Source organism: Malus sylvestris, chromosome 11 (assembly GCF_916048215.2).
Source record: "Malus sylvestris chromosome 11, drMalSylv7.2, whole genome shotgun sequence".
Taxonomy (NCBI): domain Eukaryota; kingdom Viridiplantae; phylum Streptophyta; class Magnoliopsida; order Rosales; family Rosaceae; genus Malus; species Malus sylvestris.
In genome coordinates this window covers 5,530,711-5,547,663 of record NC_062270.1, presented here as the reverse complement: position 1 = coordinate 5,547,663, position 16,953 = coordinate 5,530,711, and the positions used below count along the sequence as shown (strand labels likewise).

General features: G+C 39.3%; 2 protein-coding genes and 1 pseudogene across 4 annotated transcripts in view; 1 reads left to right on the top strand and 2 right to left on the bottom strand.

Moving 5' to 3' along the window:
- The window catches only part of LOC126588270 (putative disease resistance RPP13-like protein 1), a 52,458-nt pseudogene extending 45,697 nt beyond the window's left edge, over nt 1-6,761 (bottom strand).
- LOC126588264 (putative disease resistance RPP13-like protein 1) overlaps nt 1-16,953 on the top strand; it is a 51,614-nt gene that overhangs the window by 29,426 nt on the left and 5,235 nt on the right. The window contains exon 1 of one of the 2 annotated variants that reach the window (XM_050253349.1): nt 3,974-4,122. The exons of the other annotated variant lie outside the window; for it this stretch is intronic. The gene's annotated coding sequence lies outside the window, so the exon portion shown is untranslated. Of the gene's footprint in view, nt 1-3,973; nt 4,123-16,953 lie in introns of those variants that run through there. 2 annotated transcript variants of the gene reach the window in all.
- On the bottom strand, nt 12,246-16,889 carry LOC126588268 (SAGA-associated factor 11-like). 2 transcript variants are annotated; one of them, XM_050253352.1, is made up of 8 exons: nt 16,802-16,889; nt 15,150-15,334; nt 14,575-14,740; nt 14,253-14,469; nt 13,923-14,068; nt 13,662-13,736; nt 12,883-13,193; nt 12,246-12,776 (listed from the first exon to the last, which is right to left on the bottom strand). In XM_050253352.1, the coding sequence occupies exons 6-8, from the start codon at nt 13,708-13,710 to the stop codon at nt 12,594-12,596; spliced, it is 543 nt and encodes a 180-aa protein (XP_050109309.1). In that variant the 5' UTR covers nt 13,711-13,736; nt 13,923-14,068; nt 14,253-14,469; nt 14,575-14,740; nt 15,150-15,334; nt 16,802-16,889; the 3' UTR covers nt 12,246-12,593. The 2 variants fall into 2 exon arrangements, 1 of the variants encoding a protein (XP_050109309.1); XR_007611388.1 differs by lacking the exons at nt 12,246-12,776; nt 13,662-13,736 and having other exon boundaries at nt 13,048-13,193; nt 13,923-14,469.

Below are 16,953 nucleotides of genomic sequence, written 5' to 3'. Positions count from 1 at the left end.
GAAAATCCACCACTTTTGACACCCTTAGATGCTATATTTAAACTTGCAAATGCCCTCTCAGTCGAAGACTCAGTATGTAGATCAAGCCTCTGTTCAAATCCTTTCAGAGAAGCTACAACCTCTTGGACCTCAATAATTTCAAGATCTCTAGAATGCTCAATTACAGAACAAATTGCATCATATGTTTTCGGTAGACTAATAAGTAATTTCTGCAAAATTCTCTCCCTAGATAGTTCTTCTCCATAACTTTTCATTTGGTTAATGATATCAAACAATCTAGAGAGATACACAGATAATGATTCACTGTCCTTCATACGAGTATATTCAAAATCTCTACGTAAACCTTGCAATTTTACATTCCTTACTTGTTTATCTCCTCGGAATTCACCCTTTAGAGCATCCCAAGCTCCTTTGGATGTCTCTTCATTCACGATTCTGGGAAAGATCTGATCCGATACTGCACCTTGTATCATTCCAAGCGCACGAGCATCCTTCATCAGGATCTCACTGAACGACACTCCATCCGGCGTCTCCTTCTTCGTCTCATCGACCACAGCTTTCTCAGACTTCGGATCTGGTGATTCAAACCCATTTTCTACCAGCTCCCACAAACCATACGATTTCAGTATAGTTGTCATACGAATCCTCCAAAATTCATAGTTCTCTCCATTGAAGACCGGAGCTCTAAGCTCGACATTTCCGGACCCAGCCATATGAGACTTGGATACACGAAAGCACACTTTCCAGATTCGATTGAAGCTCAAAGATGTAGCTCAATCGCACAGATTTCACGCCCAGATTAGACGATGAAACCTGGCTCTGAGGCCATGTTAGTGTTTGTGTGTGTAGTTTTAGTATATGTTTCAATGGAGGTTGTCTCCAAAGATAGAAAGAGTTTCCGAGAGAGAAGAAGCTGCAAAATGTCTCTTCATATTTCATTTACATATCCTGCATAATATAATCTAACCGTTTATGAGGAAGGGAAGGGAGATCCTTCACTCTTCAACATACACTGCAATCTTAGCCATTCATTGGTATCATCCTATGAGATGATGCCACTTGGCTTATTCTATTACTTAGGCTAGATACAAGATTGAAATGCCATGTGGACTATGATCCAAAGGCTCACATTCAAACTGAAACAACACATAGAAATATGATTCTTGCTGCCAAGCTTCAGCTAAAAGGATTATACACCAACACTAACATCCGTTGCCTCAGACAATCGCCTCTTAAGTTCCACACTAAGGACTCTGCAGCAATGACGCCACCATATTCAAACCAAATAAGTCAGTGCCGCACAATATAGCTGAATTACGCATTTGTGTTTGTAAAGAAACTCATCCACACCAACATAAAAGCCACCATGTTCAAACGAAAACAGAATGATTAAAAAAAATTAAAAAAAAAACATCGTCCAAGGGTTACGTACATGATATATCTCTTGCACCAGCGTGAAGAAAACTAGAAAAGCATGCCACGGCTGTTTACTCATGCCAGACAGGCCCAATAATTGATGCAAGCTAGCATCTGTTCCCTTGGGTAATTGTACTTTACAGTCCCACACCACAGTTAGCTCGCTGCCACATCCACAAAGGCCATAATGAGTCTGTCCTGGCACATTGTATTAACAGATACTTAGGATTGATTTTACAAAAGTCTTGATAACTAATGCTGATTCACGCAACCGAGAAATGGTAAAAGGAATACAGAACAGTTGAATAATGCATCAATAATACACATGAGCTACTGAGAAACTAATCTGCAACTTTGATTCTCAAAACTTTCAAAAACATTTCTTCTTTTTCTCTGTCCCTCCCTCCCCACTCACTGTCTCTCTCATCAACAAGTTTATGTTGAAGATAAATAAAAAGAATGAAAGAAAAAGAAACATCAGAAAACACACCTCGAAAGATTTAACTCCACACATCTTTCCATTTGTCAGCTACGATTATATGAACCAACAAAAGCATAAAGTATCTACGCAAGCATCAATCTGGTATCTGAATAAAGAAAACGAGACAGCCTGCCAATGGAGAAGGAGGAAAATGTGGATGCAAGTTTGTGCCGCCTATGTCGAAAGTAGGCTTCTGCAGACCAAAATAAGCAGTATTGATGGTTTTTATGATTTTTGATATAAGAAAATTGTGAGTTTTCGAAGTACCATATTGTATAAGTGACGCCAGGGATAAGGCTAGAGAATAATTCAGAGCAAACAATACAACAAAGAAAATGCAGAGATGAGAAACAAATTGCAAAATTTGTAATTTCTGAAACGTTAATACATTATTCGGTTATGAAAGAGTACCTAAACATGTTGCACTTTTGATGCTTACTATGCTGGATTGATCCTCTTCATACCATCCGAAAATGTTGAAGATTCAGGGATAATCTGTCTTCTTTGCTGCAAAGAAAAAATTGATAACTATGCAATGATTCTTATTTCTGTTATGTCTTTTATTTTTCAAACTATTGAAGTTAATTAGATGCAAAATACCTGAGAGTGAAATGCCGAAAAACAGAGCTCATATGGATATGATGAATTGTTTGCCTATCCTTATCAAAGGAATGTGGGATATATTGGCCCAATCTTCTCCCGTCTTATTCTCATACCTTTTCTCCAGGGTGGAACAAGAGTCGATCTCCAGGTACGAAAGAGATGGCGGCAAACCGTTTTCTGGCAGGAATTGGAGTTTTGGACAATCAGAAATTCGTAGCTCTTGAAGAGAAGTGAGGTGTAGAAGTCCCTCTGCTGGAAGGAATTCTAGACTTGGGCAATAACCAATAGTTAGCTCTTGAAGAGAAGTGAGGTGTTGAAGTCCCTCTCGTGGCAGGAATTCCAGACTTGGACAATCATAAATAGTTAGCCGGTGAAGAGAAGCGAGGTGTCGAAGTCCTTTTACGTCCACCACCGATTTCAGACTTGATAGTCCAGCGATGTAGAGACTGTTAAGAGTAGTAGGGAGCAGCTGTTCCTTGAGCAAAGGTGCCCAGATCTCGCCAACAATTGTAAATTCTTTAAGGGAGACAAGTCCTTGTAATCCCCACTCCACGGAAGGCTTCACTTTGTCGCAACGTGTAACCCTAAAATATTGCAGGTTGGGAGGCAAACCCCCTTGGCCAAATGATACAAGATTTGGAAGATCCCATAATTCCAATCGTTCAAGGGCGGCGAGGGTGCGAATTCGTTCGGGGAACGACTTCAAATTCTTGCATCCACCAACTTTCAATTCTCCCAAGTTGGGAGTGGGCAATCCTCCGTCCGGGAAAGACGCCAGATTTTGACAGTCGTAGATTCGCAGCTCATTGAGATGGCTTAGGTTCTGATCAACTCCTTCAATAGAAAAGGATTCCAGATTCTCACAGCAAAAGATTTGAAGAGTTGAAAGTTTGGGGAAAACGCCCAACGGGAAGGACCTCACTGAATGAAAACTGTTGTGCATAAACAAAGACTCAAGTGATATCAATTCGGCCATCATCTCATGAGATAAGAACTCTAATGACGACACGGTTGGGCAATCCCAGAACTTCAATCTTCGTAGATATTTCATTTTGGGCAGGCACTGTATTGCATCAAAATTATAAATTGCAAGTGTGGACAAGAACTTCTTCTCTACTCTCTCTATTAATGGTAACAGACCTGGGCATCCATCAATAACTATTTCCAATGAATTCTGTAAGTAGTCCATGTTAAGACTACTACTACTACTGGCCCATTCATCATGCAGATGTAGATATTCACACCGACACACCCTAAATGTTTTCAAGCAAGGAAGACAATTGGGCAAGTATCCTCTCAGCTTCGGACAATTCCATATTCCCATCTCCTGGAGACAAGGAAAGTCTGAACATTGACCTCCACTTGGACTCGGTCGCCAATCCTCCCACTCTGGCATGTCGTCAAAGTCTAGCGTCTTCAGAGACCGAAATGGCTGAATTACAGAAGCTCCATTAAGATCACCATAGAATTCAACACCAACCGTCCTAACAGATTTCATCCTTTTGATACGTAGCTCTTTAAGAGTGGGCAGCTGCCCAAAACTTGGCAAGGACAAACAATACTTACAATCACTGATACACATGAACTGTATGTTCGAGAAGGAATTAGAGCTTCCAAACCATGTTGGGAAGCTGGTTCCTCCATAGAATCTCATAGTCAGTTTCTCCAAATTTGCAGAAGGTTGGAGCTTGTCAAGCACATCTCTCTCCTTTTGGGTATCATCGGCTTCCTCATCACCCCATGCCAACTCTAAGTCATTGAGTCCTTTCTTATTCTTCAAATTGGCTTCCAAGGCATCCACAACATCAACTACATTTTGCAGATTTGAAATATGAAGTCTTCCTTGAAGATGCTGCAACTCCCTTAATTCTCCAATACTTGACCCGGTAGATTTCCCCACAATGAAATCAGTTAATTTTCTCAAACTTTTTAGTCTTCCAAATTCCACTGGCATCCCTTGTATGTTTGTTCCACTGGCATCCCTTGTATGTTTGTTCCACTGACATCGAGGTAATGCAAACTACTCAATTCCCTCATATCTACAGGTAATTTAGTAAGGGAGCTGCAACCTGCCAACGTTAATGTCCGTAAATTTATCAATTTTCTCATGTCTGCTGGCAGTTCAATGAGAGCAGAACAACCTGACAGCAGTAACGTCTGCAAATTGTAGAGAGTGCAAACTGCACCAGGTAAGCTTACAATTGCTGTCTTGGAGAGATCCAGGTAGCGTAGGTGAATGAGATTGCCCACTGAATCAGGTAATTCATTGAAATTTTTATAACACGACAATGATAAAACTCGTAAACGTTTCAGGGATGGTAACAAATCTCGTAGAAACTTTTTACTTATGAGGAAACGTTTATACCTGTCATTTATTCCAAAAAAGAGAGGTAGGAAGGTCCGCAAACACTTAGCCCCATTTAATGGCTCAAATTTTTTAGCAGCATCAATTTCTCTCCTAGCATATGACAAATGACGAAGTCTTTTAACTTCTTGTGATTCCCTCTCTTCCAACCTGAAAAAAAATCCCCTAGACATGAACTGACCCAAGTCATTAAGAAGATCATGCATTGTGAAACCACGCTCTCCTGATTTTTGAAGTAGTGATCGTGATACTAGCTCATCAAAGTAACTTCTAGCCGTCTCTTCCATTCTTTGCCGGTTAAAATCTTGTGGAATTAAACCTTCCGCCGTCCAAAGTAGAACTACATCTTCATTCTTGAACAAATAGTCTTTTGGAAATAGTGAACAATACACAAAGCATCTTTTCAACTGAGCAGGGAGATAATGATAGCTCAAATGTAGGGCTGGAAGGATATCACTTTTATCATAAGGAAGCTCCCAAAGACTACTATTTAATAATTTATTCCATTCCTCGAAGTCTCTCCTACAACGTAATAGACCCCCGAGTGTCTCTGCTGCTTAAGGCAAACCATTGCACTTGCGTGCAATTTTCTTGCCAATTTCTTCCAAAGTTGGATGTGCATTGTGGTTTTCGTTTCCAAACGCATGTTTTGCAAGTAACATCCAACAATCTTCATGTGACAAAGGCTTCAAGTGTTGAATGGGAACATTATTCATGAGAGATGCGACATTTTCACTTCGTGTTGTCACGATGACTTTACTTCCCCTTGCCCCGGAAGTAAAAGGAGGTTGTAGGCACCTCCAATCAGAATATTTCTCACTCCAAAGGTCATCCAACACAAATAAGAATTTCTTTCCTCTCAGTTGTTCTCTAAGTTCAACTTGAAGCGAATTCAAATCTGTCATCTTAGAAGGTTTTGAAGTGACCGACTCGAGAAGAGTTTTAGTCACCCTAATAGCATCATAATCTTCTGAAACACAAGCCCAAGATCTATGGGTAAAGTGCTCTTTCACCTTATCATCATTGTAAAGGGCTCGAGCAAGGGTCGTCTTTCCAACCCCGCCCATACCAACAATGGTGATGATAGATACATCATCCTCGCTTGCATCATCAGAGAACAAGACTTTTGATAAATTTTCTTTATCTCCGTCTCTTCCATATACAAAAGGTTCATGAATCAAGGAAGTTGTTGGAGTTCTTAGTGAAACCTTCCTCCCAACAACTTCTGTAAGACCAAGGGAAACTTTATGTTGCACAAAGTCATCCAGCCTTTGTAATAACCCTTGTATCCCAACATTCATGCTTCGATAAAAATGACTACGAGAAGTAGAGAAGAAGTCCCACACCTTTTTGGTTAATTTCTCGGTTTGACCTTCACCTTCCACCTTGCATCACAAAGCTTCAGTGTCGATCTCATCAAGTATGTCCTCCGCGTCGAAGACAGCATGCTTGAGGTCGTCCAGCCAGTCTCTCACAGCAGGGTTTGAAATTTGCTTCTCTTCCGCATCGTTGAGCACTACATTAAGGGTGAGCAGCGTCGTCTTCAGTTTCATGAAGAGTGGTTCATCCAGCTTCTTCTGCCGGAACAAGTCAGCGAACTCGGTTGAAGCAATTCTGTTGCACAGCACCTGGATGGAAGCGGAGATAATAGCCTGTCCAATCAAAGCGGCAGCCATTTTTCTCTTGGTTGCTTAGTTTGCTAGTAGCTCAACGTAGAAGAAAAGGCTTTTGAGATTGTAATTATTGATGCATCCCAATTCGTAGTGAACTTGTGATTGGTCTGTTGAAGATAAAAGAACTTGTGATTGGTCAGTTGATGATAAAAGAACTTGTGATTGGTCTGTAATTAGTCTTTTGGTTCAAAAGTTGTCCCATGGATCCAGATCCGGATCTTTTTATGGATAGCCTGCGGACTACAACATCGTGGCCGTTGTTTCAATGTGAATGCAAATCGTGCGATCATAAATTATTATAATTTTTTTATTTAAAATTAAATATAAACAGTACCTGACGAAAACTAATCACATGATGTATGATAAACAAACGCAATTAAAGGATTTTTAGAATCCTCACAAAAAGAATCCGTCGAGAATCCTCTCTCATAATTATTGATGCATCCCAATTCGTAATCAACTTGTTATTGGTCTGTTGACCAAAAAAGAACTTGTGATTGGTCTGTTATTAGTCTTTTGGTTCAAAAGTTGTCCCATGGATCCAGATCCAGATCTTTTTATGGGTAGCCTGCGGACTACAACATCGTGGTCGTCGATTCAAAGTGGATGCAAATCGCGCGTCCATTAAATCGTTCAGAACATGTGAAATTGTGAGATAATAAAGAGAAGATAAATGTTTAGGAGATTCTTTAAAATTGAAATTCTTCGTGAATTCTTTTTTATTTTACATTTCAACATTAACTTCCGTGCTAATATTATAAAATTTTATGTAAAAACATAAAGTCACATATAGTTTACAAAGAGTCTTATTTTTCAAAGAGTCATATATAATGTGTCAGCTAAGTTATTGGAATCCTTTGTGATTGGTCAATTGACCAAAAGAAAACTTGAGATTGGTCTGTAATGAGTCTTTGATCAATCTCTTGTAATCAACCTTTGAATATTCCTCTGCTTTTACTAAAGGTTTTTGGGGACAACTTTTGAAAGGGGTTTGATATTCACACACCCCATTTTATTTTTCACACACTTTTCTAATTTTCGGCCGTCGGATCGGATGAATTGAAGAAAATTAACGGATAGAAATTAACAAGGGGTGTGTAAGAAGTAAAATGGGATGTGTGGATAGCACACCCTCTTTTGAAACTCTCTGTGTGCTTACATGGGATCCAGTGACACATAACTTGTACAATACACATGAACAACAATTGTTTTTTATTTTATTTTTTATCATGGGACAGACATAATTAAGATACAAGTTGTGGTGATTGTGAAAGAGTGACCTCGTTAAAACCTTGCTCAGCGAGAATAGTGATTAAATCCCCAACAAAGAAAGAAAAGTACAACTCAGTGCCAATCTCATAGTTACTCAATGTTATTGCATGTTACCAAAAAAAAACGTGTTATTAGAAATCCAGTAAAAAAACAAACCAAAAAGAAACCGATATTAATGGCAGTTCTCGAGGCTTTGAGCTAAACAACACAATGTTATCATTCACATAATGGAGAATGAGTAAGTTGTTGGTACCTAATTAATTCTGCAGTTAATCCCTTCAATTTGGGATCTTTCTAGTGTTTGTATTCATAATTTTGATACCTTATATTGAGCAAACAATTATATTTAATTTGAGACATAATCAACTTTTATGAGATTTAGAATTATCATTCAAGATGTGGTCAAGAATGTTGTATACAATGCGCTATTCTTTGTAATGGAAAAAAGAATGTCATCACATAATTCCTCGTGTCATATACTAAAAATTTTGAGTTGTGAATTTATGATCCATCCCCTGTGAGAACTCTTTCGGGGATTGACATCCTATTGTTTCTGTGGTGGTTTCAGCTTTTTGTTTGTTCAACATTTGATGTATCAGTATTACAAGTATTAACGAGGATGATAGACAATTCTTGCGGTTGCGGACATAATTTGATTGCCATGAACATGAAACAAGAAATGAAAGCAAACTCTCACAACTGAAGAAAACGGTAGTACAAAACTGGATTTGGTCAAGTTGGCTAGTGTGCTCCACCCCTTGCATCCAAGTTTGAATTTCCCTCCCCGTAAATTTGTCGAGGTTAGGAACAATATGGTCCATTGTTCTCTTAGAAAGAGGCTCCAACAAGGGAGAAATTGTAAGGTACATACTCAGACCACTTGGCAATTAATCTGACCGCACAAAACCCCCACACCCACACACTTGTGTCTGGTGCCCGCCCTGTGAAATCTCGTTCCTAAATTTCACGGTTATAATCTACATATTTGTATTATTGAGACTTTTTTTTTTTTTTACGAGAAATTATATTAATTTATTTGAATTTAGATTTTAATTAAACTAGTTACGAAGTTGAAGTTTGGAAATTAATTATCTAAAATTCGTAGACCTTTCGAGGTCACAATTTATATTTTTGGAAAGATCTTGAAACCACAAACGCATAGGCGAACGCCGTTTGCGAGTCCGAATTATAATGGTATAGTTACGATCGTTTAAAGTTGTGAAACTTTAAGTTGTGGAAATTATTTAATTTCCACTGGGGGTAAAAGGCCCAAATATATAATTGGGTTAAGGGAACCGGCTATTAGGAGTGAAAAGGGGGGCCAATCCAGTCATTAGAGGATGAGAAAGGATCAATAGGGGGAGTTGACATTTTCTTTCCCCATTTCTTGAAACCGTGTACTCCACTAGCCATTTTTCAAAACTGGCCAACTTCAGGCCAATTTCTACCATTTATCAACTGATTTTCTTATCTCATTCACCTGCAACCTGCTCAACTACATTCCTCCTTCCATCTCCACAAAAATCAAGGGTTTTTAAGGTCTAATTCAGGTAGAACTCCACCGGAGAACCTGGGGGTTTTCGACGGCGATTCGTTGTTCCGGTGAGTATCACCATTCACCATCATCCTTAATCAACTTCCCTTGGACCCAGGAACAAGACCTAACTGGTGGTTGGGGCGTTGGAACACCAAGGAAGCCGAATTGAAGAACACATACCTTAGGGTTTTCGACAGGTGCGAGCCAATTTGAGGGCCTTCCTAACCAAATTGGACTCGGCCACAGGTATAAAGTTTACTCTACTTATTGAGATCTTCATTCTTGTAAAATTTGAGAATTTTTGGAAAAAGTCAAATTTTCCAATGTGTAACATTCGATTTATGAAATGCTGTTGGTTGAGTATAATTTCGATAAGATCCGCCACTTGAATATTCTAGCAATTGACGATCTTACCATTGAATTGACACCAAATTTTAGTATGCTATTGTAGATATTGTTTAAGGACTTTAAGGACTTACTAGTGAAAATCTAGTGGTTGGATCTTACGGAGTAAGTGATGTAAGATCATGGACCATACCTTTGATCGACGGTCTGATTCTCATTTAATGTCATTGTGGGAGACTTATGAGAGTTTTGGGTATATGAATTTATCGAGAGAAATATAAATGTGGACTTGTGCTTTGTTTTAGGCGGTGATAGAGCTTGACGCCTTGAATTCCATGCTAGAGTGCATTAGTGTGGACCTCATATGAGTGATTTTAATCTATGTGATATGGTTATTACTTTGAAATCTTCCATGCCAATATACTTTGTGGTTACACCATGGATTCTTAAAATAGGTCTTATGCTAAATAATTGTTGTTATAAAGTTTGTCATCGATCTACTTAAGAAACATTATGTGACTTGGATATTTGAACTGTTGATGGATTGTGTTTTGAATATATATTTGATGGTTTGATAAACATGAGGGATTGTAAAGGACCGTTACCCTAGTGTCATGGGGTTAGGTGACACTAAGTCTGCATCACGTAGCAATGGTACATGGATGGTCCTACTTGGTTAATCCGCGTTAGGGGATCATACTATTTATGGATCGCACTTGGTTAATCCGCATTGGGCGATCCTTATATCCTAGGTATGGCCATACACATTTAGGGGTGATCATGCTTGGTTAATCCGCATTGGGTGATCACTTCCCAACGGTTGTAAGAGTGACTCTGCTTGGTTAATCCGCGTTGGGGGGTCACTACCTACTTGGTTACTTTCTCAGGGGTGGCTCTGCTTGGTTGATCCGCTTTGGGAGGCCAATTCCTAGTTGGTTACTTGCGTAGGCTTCGGCCGAACGACATCTCTCTAGCTCTAGTTTTGAGTGTATTTGTGAATTTTGGCTTCGAGAACTTTGAGTTTGATTTAGAAAAGCTGTTGGGTGTCTGTGTGACTCCTTCAGAGTTTTCAAAGGTTTGGTATTAATTTCTTATGAATGATTTATATTCAAAGTTTATACTATGATTGATGGTTGGTTTTATCATTATTATCACATACTTTGTATTATTGTCGCTCACATGAGCTTCGCAGCTTATCCGGGTTGTTGTTTGCCCGATGCACCATTTCCATGATGTAGGCACTTATTTCACATGTGACAGGTCTGGGTAAATTATGAGAAACCGTTTGATATTTTGGTTCTGTTAAGTAGTCCGGAACCCGATGTTCTCGGATTACGTTGAGTGGTCATAAATCCTTGCTCTTGCTCATTTCCATAAGGTTATCTTAGAATCCTAGATTCGAGTAAATGGGAATTACCCATAATGGATCTTGTGAATACAAATTCGAATTACCATGTTATTATTCATAACCCAAGTAGGGAATTATGTAGAGTTCTTTAATTAAATTCGTGAAATGATATGTTATCTCACTGATTGATTAACGTAATTAAATATTAATATTGTGCTTCATGATTCCTTGATATGTTACAAGCTATGGATTGAGATATAATGTTGGAAGCATAGTGATTGGTATGATGTAGTGAAATGTGATTTGACTTGTGTATTGGAAATGGTTGCGACATGTGATTGAAATGCATATTGAATTGCTTGGGAGATGTGAGGTCTAGTAATGGACCAATAACCCATTATGATGGGGATTTGTTGCTCGATATTGTTTCGTTTCGTTGAGTCTTCATGAATTGAGTAACTTGAATCATGTCTTGTTCCTTTGAGCCGTTGTTATGCTTCTTGGACTTCCTTTCAGTTCTGTTGAGTGGTCCGGAACTGAGTTCTGCTTGGATTTTTTGAGTGATGGTCCGGAATCCCTTCTACTCCGCGATTCCGTTAAGTGATGGTCAGGAATAGTATCCTGATTTGGATTCCGTTGAGTGATGGTCCGAAATTCCTTCTACACCGCAATTCCATTGAGTGATGGTCCAGAATCGTATCCTGATTTGGATTCCGTTGAGTGGTGGTCTGGAATCCCTTCTACTCGGTAATTCCGTTGAGTGATGGTCCATAATCGTATTTGGATTCCGTTGAGTGGTGATCCAGAATCCCTTATACTCCGCGATTCCGTTGAGTGATGGTCCGGAATCATATCCTGATTTGGATTCCGTTAAATGATGGTCCGGAATCCCTTTTGGTGCCTTGGTTCCATTGGGTGGTCCAAAATCCCCTTTTCCAGAGATGTATTCGACCGAACTGTGTCGCTCTAGCCCCGTATTTCGACATGTTGTATATGTTATTGATGACGTGATGGTTGGCATTATTGATTGATGTGATTATGGAATGATGTTGGTTATGGTTATGGTAATTAGGATTAGACTCGTTGAACTTTATGACTAGTGAATATGATTATGCTCCGTCGTTTGTCCCTTGTAATATTGCATGTTATGCATTGTGATACATTGTTGAGACATAGCGATTTAATTGATGAATATTCCAGTGTAGTGAAACGATGAACTACGAATGGCTTGATCCCTGTTTATGGTACATAGGCAGTCTAACGAGGATGTTAGATGCAGCCATGAAATATACAAAAGTTGCAACGCAATTCGATTATTAAGTTATGCTTTGTACATATCCCGGAGGCTGGGTATGTTAGAGATATAAATATTTGGTGACGTCACGTGTCAATCCTAGACGTATGTTAGGATCGGGGCGTGACACGCCCTACATGGATGTCCAGACTGCTATTCAAAATCGGGCATCACTTTCCATAAACATCACGAACTAAGCAAGTATGCAAGATCCATTGCATCCAAGTAACTTGGGGAGCTCACCAGTGCTTCAATTGTTTCATGGCACTTCCAATGCACAGTTCGAGTACTCCTCACCAGCAACACCCGATGCTCCATTTGATAACCAGCTTGTGCTGTTGGAACATGAATATGTGGAGTATGTGGAAGCAGGGTTTCCCCGAGAATTCCAAGTCTCTGCAGCTGTGCTACTTCTTGTCACCTTGAGGCAAGCCTTTCTACCCTGTGGTGGAGCAACAAATCATAATAATTATTAGTCTCTCATTTAAGGACTTGACAAATAAACACTGGGGAAATGTCGACTATCTGAAAAGATGACGGATAATTACCTTTCCCATACACTTCTCCAGATGAAGAGCAAACCTCCCAGCCACATTAGACCGACCACAAATCATACACTCAAACACTTTGCTGGCTACATAAGGATGATTCTGCCCAAATATTTCAATCAGGTGCTTGCTATTTGCTTCACCACTATTACTAGGATCAACTACCCTCACCCGTGTTTGGGCTGACAGCCTTAGTTCTTCTTCTTCTTCTTCAAAATTATGATCAAGACGCAACTTCGCTATTCGATGACACTCATATGCAACATCAACAATGATCGAATCGAGGAGATCCCCAAAACATGAGATGAAAGCTGCAACCACAAGCCCACAAGTTAGGACAAAGCAAGATATCTACAACTTACTGGAACAGAACCACTTCCGCTAAAGTCATTGGACCCAGTAATGTGTGATTCCAAAAGGCCAAGAACAGATAAATGTGAAATCATCTACACATGGACAAAATGCATCTCCTTGCAATTTTTTATTGTAATTTTCTATTGACAAGACACTATTCTAAACTACTCTAATTTACGAGGCCGAGGATACGAACTAGGCTGCACCAGGCACAATGCCATAACCAACTGGCTTAACTCACGTTTCCATCTCAATGCGTCTAAACCCATAACAACTCAAAACCCACAAAAATTTTCCAACCCATTTCTCAAACAAATTAAAACTAAAAGTTCAAAATCCTTCAACTTATAACGGGTCAGAAACCGCGAAACCCAAACGCAAAAAGAAGCAAAAGGGAGTTGCTTTAAATGTGAAAGGGGAAACACCTAAGCATCGAAAAAGAGGACATATCATTTCTTCAATTGGAAGCGACATGGCGGAGCTAAATTGGTTTTATAAACCTACCCAAAATACAGAAAACTTATCAAAATTCATCACCAACCAAAAGAAGAAACCGTATTTGCAAAACCAAATCTTGATATAAATCCATGGAATTGGAATTCATCGAACTAAGTAGTAAAACGCTGTATTTGAGAGAGAGAGAGAGAGAGAGAGAGAGAGAGAGAGAGGGGGGGGGGGGGACTTACTGATTGTTAAGGAGGGAGAGAGAGAAGTGATCGGAAGCTGCTCTGAAGATAGGGAGGGACTGATCCCAAATCGATGGAATTGGGATTTTGGGAAGAACTAAGAGTGATCCACTGCGCCGTGTTTATTTCTGTTTGTTGACTTCAATCTGTCATAGCATGCCATCAGGTCCCAAAGAAATAACTTGCACCTATCGTATGCATGTATATATATTTCCCAAGTTGTATCAAATTAGAATAATCAATTATCTAAGGTATATATTCTCAATTCTTGTGCGAAGAATGATGATAAGAGAGAATGTAACATGCAGTAATCCATTAAAGATCTATTACCAGTTCGCACTCATAAAGAAAAACATAGATAGACCAACTTGAAGATGATAATGGCATTGAAAGAAGATGAGATAGCAGGCCACCGTATTCAAACCATCCCGGGGTTCCATCATCTTCCTTTAGAGGAGCATTATCATGCCAAATATGCTTAGGAAATTGATGTGAGCTAACATCTATTGCCTCAGACATTTGCCTCTTAAGTTCCACAATAAGGACTCTGCACCAATGAAACTCATCCGCATCAACTTAAAAGCCACCATATTCAAACGAAATCAGAATGATTAAAAAAGAAAATAAAAAACATCCTCCAAGGGTTACCTACATGATACATCTCTTGTGCCAACGTGAAGATCACTATGACATCGGAAGAATACGAGAAAAGCATGCCATGGCTTTTCACTCATGCCAGAAAGGCCCAGTAATTGATGCAAGCTAGCAACTGTTTCCTTAGGTAATTCTACTTTACAGTTCCACACCACAGCTCGCCACTGCATCCATAAAGGCCACAAATGAGTCTGTCCTAGCACATTGTATTAACAGCTACTTAGGATTGATTCTACAAATGTCTTGATAACTAATGCTGATTAAACAGAAAGCTTCTTTCCAGTGATTCACGCAACCAAGAAATGGTAAAACGGAGGATACAGACCAGTTGAATAATGCATCAATAATACACAAAGAACTGATTTTTCTTTTTTGTACAACTATTACATTTAAAATGACATCATGAAGTACATGAACTATTGAGAAACTAATCTGCAACTTTGATTCTAAAAACTTTCAATTTTTTTCTTTATTTTCTCTTCCCCTCCCCACTCACTCTCCCTCTCTCATTAAAAAGCTTATGTTGGAGATAAATAAAAAGAATGACACGAAAAGAAACATCAGAAAACACACCTCGAAAGATTTAATTGCACACATCTTTCCATTTGTCAGCTATGATCTTGTGATCGGAACCACAAGAGCTTAACGTATCTACGCAAGCGTCAAGCTGGTATCTGAATAACGAAAATGAGACAGCATGCCAATGGAGGAGGAAACTGTAGAGGCAAGTTTGTGCCTCCTATGTCGATAGTAGGCTTCTGCAGACCAAAATAAGCAGTATGGATGGTTTTTATCATTTTTGATATAAGAAACATGCATGCTTTCAATAAGAAATGAATGAATCCGAAACCGGAGTACAGATGCAGAGACGTTAATATATAACAGCATCATTTTTCCCTTAAGTCCAGGAATAAAACATATTCCAAAAGTTCTTGGTCAAAAAAATGTCAGCTGCCAAAGTAATATATGTTCTGTAAGTGCGCGTTTGGTACGCGAGACGGGACGGAACAGGGTGGAACGAGGCGTTTCATCCCGCGTTTGGTACGTCTAAAATGAGTGGGACGAGGCGTTCCACGGGACAAGTTTTGGATGATTTTTGGTTCCACCTCCCTCCCTGGAACGGGTTATTCCATGTCCGCGGGACAGAAAATTTTAACATTTTAGGACAAAAATGCCCCTTATCTTTTTCAAAATTTACTGCATCAAAATCATATAACAAACCCTAAAAACTATTTCTCTTCTTCTCAGCCGCTGATCCTCTTCACCCCATCTCTCCCCTTCGCAACCTTCCTCATCTTCTTCTCAGCCGCTGACTTTCTTGCACTGGGTTCCTCGTTGGCAATTTCCGCTGATGCGATAATCAATGGAGAAACGTCCGCACCTTTGAAGAGAGAGAGAGAGAGAGCAATTGAAGGCAAATTCTTGTCAGAGAAAAACCCATTTCTCTGCAGTCCACCAAAAGCATTTCTCCGCTGAAGCTTCACCTTTCTGCTGATTTTCAGCTTTCCGTTACTGTTTCTTCCGAGGTAAAGACTTCGTCTTTCTAAATCCACTGTATTTCATTGGCTTTTTTTCTTGGTGAGAAATGGAAATTTTGAGTTGGGTTGATTTCTATCACTGCATGCTTGGATTGTTTCGATTGTAGAGTAAATTTTCCACATTAAAATCCTGGGTTTTGTTGTTTTTTTGGAGTTCTTGATTGATTCTGGTCTTAAGTTTCATACAACACCTCAGTGAAGTTGCTTGCCGTTGTTTTGGTTTTCATATATTGGGATTTTCAATGCCATTTGATTCAAAGTTTGTTCATTTTAACAAAATAAAGGAAGGGTTTTGTGGGGTTGTTGCCCACAAATTCTGTTTAGGCCAAAGAATAAAGTTAGAAGAACTGCGGTTTTGCTTTCGATTATAATTTACATGGGTATTTTAGTCATTTTAATCTTTTGGTTCCGTTCCGTCCATGCGCTACCAAACGCAGAACGGAACAACCGTCTTGTTCTGTCCTGCGCGTACCAAACGCAGAACGGAACATCCGTTCCGTCCCGTTCCGTCTCTTTCCGTCCCGTCCCGTCTGCGTACCAAACGCTACCTAAGTGATGCCAGGGATAAGGCTAGAGAATAATTCAGAGCAAACAAGATTTAACAAAGAAAATGGGAGAGATGAGAACCAAATTGCAAAATTTGTTATTTCTGAAACGTTAATACATTATTCGGTTATGAAAGAGTACCTATAAATGTTGCACTTTTGATGCTTACTATGCTGGATTGATCCTCTCCATACCATTTGAAAATGTTGAAGATGTAGGGATAATGTGTAACACCCGCCCCCACTTATAAAATTATATGTGTGTAATATTCCCTAAATATTATAAATCTATCC